This window comes from Otolemur garnettii, unplaced genomic scaffold (assembly GCF_000181295.1).
Source record: "Otolemur garnettii isolate 467f Iridium unplaced genomic scaffold, OtoGar3 scaffold00007, whole genome shotgun sequence".
Taxonomy (NCBI): Eukaryota; Metazoa; Chordata; class Mammalia; order Primates; family Galagidae; genus Otolemur; species Otolemur garnettii.
The window spans coordinates 18,877,106-18,885,194 of NW_003852402.1; the positions used below are offsets into that span (position 1 = coordinate 18,877,106).

Below are 8,089 nucleotides of genomic sequence, written 5' to 3' on the forward strand. Positions count from 1 at the left end.
AAAAAAAAAAAAAAGAAAACAGTTCAGCTGGGGACAGTGGCTTATGCCTATAATCCTAGCACCCTGAGAGGCCAAGTGAATGAATATAGGATTGCTTGAACTTAGGAGTTCGAGACCAGCCTAAGCAATAGCCTGGCATTGTTGCAGGTGCCTATAGTCCCAGCTATTCAGGAGGCTCAGGTAGGAGGAGCATCACTTGAATCCAGGAGTTTGAGGTTGCTGGGAGCTAGGCTGATGTCATAGCATTCTAATCTGGGCACCAGGGTAAGACTCTGTCTCCAAATAAAAAACAAACATACAGTTCAAAGCTACACTTAAGAGGTCTCATCTCATTCCCCTATATACATCTGCCACTAAACAATAGACAATAACAAAGACCCTGATGCTTACAGTATGGGCAAGTCAGATGTATTTGAATCTATATTTACATTCCTTGCAGTGTTGGATATAAGGGCTAAAGTTAAATGTTAAATTTCTAAGAACTACTTGATACTAACTTTGGCAATACTAAATAACCAACAAAAAATAAAATGGTGAGATTCAAGCAAATGTTCAGCAAAAACAGCATACAGTTGATGCTGACATTACTGGCTCAAACACTATAGACCATTCAAGCACAATATAAGTATAAAAAATGCCAGTAGAACCTCTCTAAGTTGACCACCCAATGGACTATAATAAACCTCCATGTCAAAATAGGAAGGTGGTCAACAATTTTAAAAGGTCAAACATACATGTCATAAAATATTTGACAAAATTATGCTCAAGCATCCCAAATTTGGTGGAAAACATTATAGATCCAAGAAGCTACTTAAGGAAGACTAGGAGAGACACAAAGGAAATCAGTCCTCTACTATAATTTAAATCTCAAGCCAAAGATGAAAGAAAATCTTGAGAGTTGCCAGAGCAAAATCACACACATAAGGGAACAATGACAAGGTTAACATTAAGAAGTATGTAAGCCAGAAGACACTGGAACAACATATTAACAATCCTGAGAAAGGATTTTAAGAATTACAACACAATTACTATAGTCATGACAGAGTAGTATTTGTGAAAGGACAGAAACATCAATGGAACAGAAAAGGTTCCAGAAACAGGTGAACACAGATATGGCAATTTGACTTTTAACAAATGTGCAAAAGAACAATGGAGAAAGGACAGTCTATTCAATAACTGGTGTTGGGACAACTGGACATCCATAAACAGAACAAATAAATCCAGGCCAGGCATGGTAGCTTATGCTTGTAATCCTAGCACTCTGGGAGGCTGAGGTGGGGGGACTGCTTGAGCTCACAAGTTCAAGACTAACTGGAACAAAAGTGAGACCCCATCTCTACCAAAAAATAGAAAAACTGAAGCAAGAGGCTCGCTTGAGCTCAGGAGTTACAGGTTGCTGTAAGCTATGACACCACAACATTCTACCCACAGTGACAGCTTGAGACTCTGTCTCAAAATAAAAAAAAAAAATATGAATCTCAATCTTAACTTTGTGCTTTTTATATAAAACTCAAAGTAGACCACAGATCTAAATGTACAACATAAAACTTTTAGAAGAAAACATAGGAGAAAATCTTCATGACCTGGAATAAGGCAAAAGATTCTTAGATACGACACCAAAGCACAATTCAGAAAAGGAAAAAGATAATAAGTTGGATTTTATTACAATTAAATTCCTTGTATGGAATTCTCTTGCTATTTTTACCCTCTCAACTACTTCTACTCTACATTCTGCTCTGAATCATTTTTGTTTCTAGTTTTTAAATGTTATTCCCAGACTGTTCACTTGAAATCTTCTTCTTACCTATTCCTTTAGATAATTGTCTCACAAATTCTGAACTCAGTTGACTCTTAAAACATATGAAATTCATAAATTCCTCAGTAACTTAGCTGAAGTCCCAGTAATTTATCATCTGTAAACTCTAAGAAGATATTTTCCTTATCAAAATTAAAATTGCTTCATATTCTATATAATTACATTTAAAATTTTTGAAATGTAAGAGAAACTAGAAAATTACAAAACATTAAGAAGCTACGCAGGGTAGCACCTGTGGCTGAAAAGGGTAGGGCGCTGGCCCTATATGCCAGAGGTGGTGGGTTCAAACCCAGCCCTGGCCAAAACAAAAGAACAAACCATAAAAAAAAAAAAAAAAAAAAATAGAAGCAGCTACTTGGATAATCATTAAGCAAGTCTCAAGCTCATACATATCTTAAAAGTAATTTTAAAGCTAACCTGCTTTTGTATTATTTAAATTTCCATATGAAAAACAATTCTTGAGAAGTAGAAGGTAGTCAGCACCAATTTTTTAAAAACATCACTAGATAGGAAAAGGTTACTTTAAATATGGATTTCAGATATAATTTAACCAAACTTAAATTAAAAAAAAAGTTTAAAGATTAACCCTGGCCTCAGCCCAAAGGGCAGGGCAGGAGTGGCAAGCAGCCCAGAATTGGGGTTACCACCCCCATATCCTTGCCAGGCAGTCACCTCCACTCCTTGTTGAGAGGCACCAGGGACCTTGTTCAAGCTTACCCACCTCTGGAAGAAAGAATCAGACTTCTAGAGGTCAGTTTGTTCAAAGAGTGGGCCCTCAGGGCCTTCTGCATGTCGGCAAAGATATCTCACAGTGATTTCCCCAAAGGATGTCTCCATCTCCATTCTTGGCTCTGATAATGTCATCCTGTCACATTGTGGTCCTGAGGTACACAGGTAATACAGCTACCTGCTTGACATATTGCATATTGCATGAAACCTTTACCAAACATGAAGTCTCCTTGATCATGAACTCCATCAAATCCTTTTCCCACCATGTTCAATATGGAAAGCTTGACATATGCCTTGTAGGAGGATTCAGTGACAATAGGTAGTTGTCACAAAAACATACTCACCAACTTCTCACTGATTTCAACAATGAGATGACATTCATTTAGTGACATTATGTGTGACAGAATTAAATGACCAAGAAGAAAATGAAAGCCACTCTCCAATAATTTATAGCATTGCTGTCAACATTAAAACTGCAGAAATTTACAAAGCCTCCTTTCACAATCACAGTACTGAGGAGGAGCTGACAGTTGTGCCAGACTTCAGCTGGAGGACCAATGAGTAGCTTTACAATGCAAAAACTGAAAACTTCACGTAGGACTGGATTCCTGAATTCCAACTCCAAATGTGCGTTTCTGGTGGCAGCAAGATAATAACCATACACTAGAAAAGCTTTCTATTACATCTTTGGGCAACATCCCTACCCCTTTCACTGAACATATTAGATTCACCTTGATTTAAAAAAAAAAAAAAATCCATTTCCAACTAACACTCAGTTTCTTGGAAGTAAAGCTCTACTCTACTAAAAAAAAAAAAAAAAAAACACATGAAGATGGCTTATATGAAAAAAAAAATCTTGAAAAAGATCTCTTCTTCAGGAAGCTAAAAATGGGAATTACCAAAGAAAACAACTTTGGGGCATGACAGAGATCATTGGTGGGGATTGGAAAGAATAAGGATTTGGGATTGATATCCAATGAGTTTTAGGTCTCCTTCCTTAGACTTTCAAATGACTTTCAATATAAAATCTTATTTTGGCAAAAGCAAAAAATAAAAATAAAAAAGATTAACCCTAAGAAACCCTTTCTTTTTTTTTTTTTTTTTTTTTTGCAGTTTTTCGCCAGGGCTGGGTTTGAACCCTCCACTTCCGGCACATGGGGCCAACACCCTACTCCTTTGAGCCACAGGCACCACCCCGAAACCCTTTCTCTTAAATATTAAAGATACTAGTTAAATATTACATTTTCAGAGAGACTTCCTGATTTCCCAGTATATAGTAGATATTCAAGTACTCTTTTATATCATCCTATGATACCTGCATATTACCCTATTATAATTCTCCACATAGGTTTCAATAATTTCTGAAAATGTATTTCCTTAATTCTTCTACTACTATATGAGTTCCCTGAGAGTAAATAATGTAACCCTGAGGGCCGAAAAGAATGTATCATAGCAGATAATCTATTTTTGTTAATAGGCTCTCAATCAGTTTTTGTTCAATGATGAATGAAAGAAAAATTAATACATGTATTTGACCTTTTTAAAAAGTTCAAAATTAAATATCTATTAACTAAAAACTTACCTAGAATCAAATAGGTGCTAATTATTTTTTCTTATTACATTGCCTTACAAATCAAAGTACTTTAAGGTACAACCCAGTGAAAATAAACTTCAAGAGTTGCCCTAAATTTTTGTAAAATAAGGTATAATATAGTTTTCTGCCTATATTTCAAATATAATTTCAAATTGTCATTATTTCACGGAAACTCACAGTAACTCACATGGTCTATAATAAAACTTTCCATTTTAACTTTATAGTACAATAGTAACACAATTTGCCAAAAATCAAACCAGAGAAAAAGTAATTTTTGCCTTGTAATGAGGAAATTTTTACATTTACTACATTTAAAGCAATTGGTTTCACTGTACTTCTGCTGTTGAAAAATAATGACAGCGAGTACATATATGCCTGATCCTTACTGGGTATAAATAAGGGCTTAAGCTCCCACATCTAACACTTGCTTTTTAAGAATACCTAGTTCTGTTCTTCTGGTCTTTAATGCTGAGCAAACATTAGGGAAAAACATCTTGGAATCCTCACAGTTAGAGTGTTTATTTTAACTCATAGCTGCAATTGGAAATCTATCCCTATCATTATGGTCAGATAACATGGCTGTTATGGTTTCCTTGCTCTTGTATTTGTAAATGGGTTTTAAAGAGGCTCTCTGGAAAAGTAGTCCACATAAGTACAGTTGTCATGGCCAGAAGCAAGGACCTAAATTGAAGAACTCCACAAGATTGAAGCTTTTACCAAGATACCAAAAATAAGGATACTGTTCTGTTTATTTGTTTAATAAACTGATGCTATTCATACCACAAAGTATTTGCAATGTTTGTTTAGAAGTTGGACAGTTTTACTTTAAGCTTTCTGGCAATTCCAAGTTTTTTTCCCTATCTCTTAATTCTTATTGAAATACAGATATTCAATCTCAGTTTGAAGAAAGTCAGGTTTACAAAACTGAGAAGATAAACAATTTGTACTGGTATTTTTTTACATTCTTTCCCAACACATAAAAACTTACATATAATAATAATAAAAAAAGAAAGATTGGACTAAAACTACTATACTGGTGTAAGTTATTTAACTGATGATTTTCTTTTTGAGCCTTCACTCTATTTTTCTCTTCATTACTTCAGAATTTCAAAAGCAATATTTTAGTGTCTTAGGAAAAATAAAATAATGTAAAATAAAATAAGGAAACAAAAATATTGTTTCTCAAATTCATTCCCCTCATCTATTTAAAGACTCTGGCAGGGCATTAGTAAGCACATTTGGTAATATCAATACAATAGACTATAAGTCAACCACCCAAGGTACTGTAACAAACTGGTGAATATACGAGGTGGTCAACATAATGAACTAGGCCTACCATAGTGATACAAACATCTGGTGCACACCCAGTCCATGAAAATTAGGTCATCTTAAGAAAGTGGTCAATACAGGAAAGTGACAACTATGGAGATTCTACTATGTATCTTTTCAAGACTATAACCCAAAAAGTCACTCTAGAATTTTGATTAGAAATATACTGACTTCCAAAAATACCTTGTAAAATAAAAACAAACTTAAAAACTTGCAAAAAATTTTAAAAACCCACAATATTGTTAACTTTAACATACTACCAAATTCATAATGATTTGAAAGGAACATAGTGTATTTTAATTTAATCACAATTTATTGGTACCTTTTCTTTATCCTGGTTATCTTTACCCATTGGTGATACTGGCACATAAAAATCAGTTTCATCTACTGCATACTGTTTGCCAAACAGAAAATCCCGTAGCTGACTCTGTAGGAAATATACAGTGTTACTAATAAAATGCTATTCCTACTATAAAAAGTACTTCACACCACACTCTATTCAGTGTCATTGATGTCCCACTACCCAGAGTATTACATGACATTTGTTGGTAGTCATTAAGTATACACGTAATTAAACTTTATAATAAAATGCTTTAATCCATTTCCAACAGCATATGTACTCACCAAGTTTTACAAGTTTAAAAGTTAAAAATGACCTCGGAAATTTAATCTCAGCCTGTAAGTTTTTTGAAAGAAGAAAAATTAAAGACAAAGAAGAGTATTACCTCACAGTGAATCAAGAAAAATTTGTCTGTCTTCCCTTTTATATGTTAATGACTCATAATGTTATTTTATGAAATCTAATTATAAAGTATATAAACTAGAAAGTGGCAGGCGTGGTGGCTCACACATATAATCCTAGCACTCTGGGAGGCTGAGGCTGGTGGACTGCCTGAGCTCACAGGTTCGAGACCAGCCTGAGCAAAACCGAGACCCTGTCTCTACTAAAAATGAAAAAACAGAGGCAAGAGGATCCCTTGAGCCTGACCTGGAGGTTGCTGTGAGCTATGACGCCATGGCACTCTACCCAGGGCAATAGCTTGATCTCTGTCTCAAAAAACAGGCTCTACAGATAGCCCCCAAGAGATGCTTCACTTTGGAAGGTATATTAGTAAATGTAGTGTTCTAAGCAGCACAATATTTCAAACAAAATAATAATTCCTATGAAAAAAAATTTACAAAGTGATCTTTACTTTCAAAGATTGCCATACTAATCAACATCTTTGTATTATTTCATTAATTCTAAGGGATCTAGGATTATGTAGGTGAACACACACATACACACAACTACTGATGAATAAATCTGAGGAACAGTTATAAACTAAACAGATCTCTGGACTTTTTCAATGAAAACAGTTTTCTTCTTAATGATTGCACAGTTTTAAAATAACTCACCAAAACATATTTCTCATCACAAAATAAGGGCTCTAATGTTCATAAGGGTCCAACCCAAGAACATATGCCTCTGCTTTATCAATTTCCAGCTCTGGGCAGTTGTAGAACCCACCCACCCCCGCACCCTGAACTCAGGTCCCGGCAGCTATATCCTCTTTTTTTTTTTTTTTTTTTTTTAGTAAAGTCTAGAAAATTTTATGTTGGTTGATATCTTTGAATTTCCTTAAGTACTTAATATTTTTATGTTTCAAGTTGCTCTCATTCCACTCCAGAGGTTCTGTTTTGTTGGGCACGTGTGCTGCCAGTCGATTCATTCTTCTCGAGCTACTAGCAACCCTGAGATGGTTTGTTGTTTTTTACATTGGCTCTTTGGGTCTCAGATTGAACTGTTGAGGTATCTTATAGAAGCTGAGACAGTCTCCATGCCTACTGAGTAGGAGTGGAGAAAAGGCTGCCAGTCACTCAACTCAGGCCAAGGAAAATTCTTCTTGTGTTCTCCCAAGCCTCACCAATAGGAAGTAAGCCTGTCAATTCAGCTACTTCAGGGAATCTGAGTACCCTCACAGAAGACATTTGTTGACCTTCCCTATAGGATTCACAGATCTCTGAGACTGAGATCTCAAGGGCTATCATTTCTGCTAAGGCCTTTTATGTGCCCAGATGCCCTGTTTCTTAGAGGAATTCTTTTTTTTTTTTTTTTTTTTTTTTGGGTGACATGTGGCTGAGCCCCCCGGCCCCCCGCCACAACGCCCGACTGTCTTAGAGGAATTCTAAGTGGAGTGTAAATAAAAAAGGGGCAATGTTCAAATACCATGTTTCAAGAATTGTCTTGTTGTGGCTTTAATTCTTCATAATTCCTGCCTTATTTAAGCTAAGAAAAAAAGAAACTTTACCAGGGTCATGGAAATTCGGGATCAGGAAATTCAAACTGTTTGGAATATTCTGACATATTTTTTTAAAAACACTTTTAGCACCAACTAAAGTTTATAGTTAGTATGTTTTTGAGAAATCAATCTAGGGGCTTGGCACCTGTGGCTCAAGTGGCTAAGGCGCCAGCCACATACACCTAAGGTGGCGGGTTTGAATCCAGCCCAGCCCACCAAAACAACAGTCACAGCTGCAGCCAAAAAAAATAGCTGGGCATTGTGGCAGGCGCCTGTGGTCCCAGCTACTTGGGAGGCTGAGGCAGGAGACTCGCTTGAGCCTAGGAGTTGGAGGTTGCTGTG

The 8,089-nt window shown here is 35.9% G+C and overlaps 1 protein-coding gene across 1 annotated transcript in view; it reads right to left on the minus strand.

Moving 5' to 3' along the window:
- The window catches only part of PARPBP (PARP1 binding protein), a 68,807-nt gene that overhangs the window by 38,436 nt on the left and 22,282 nt on the right, over window positions 1-8,089 (minus strand). Inside the window, exon 5 of the mRNA XM_003783300.2 lies at window positions 5,791-5,895. Coding sequence (XP_003783348.1) covers window positions 5,791-5,895 — 105 coding nt within the window. The remainder of the gene's footprint in view (window positions 1-5,790; window positions 5,896-8,089) is intronic.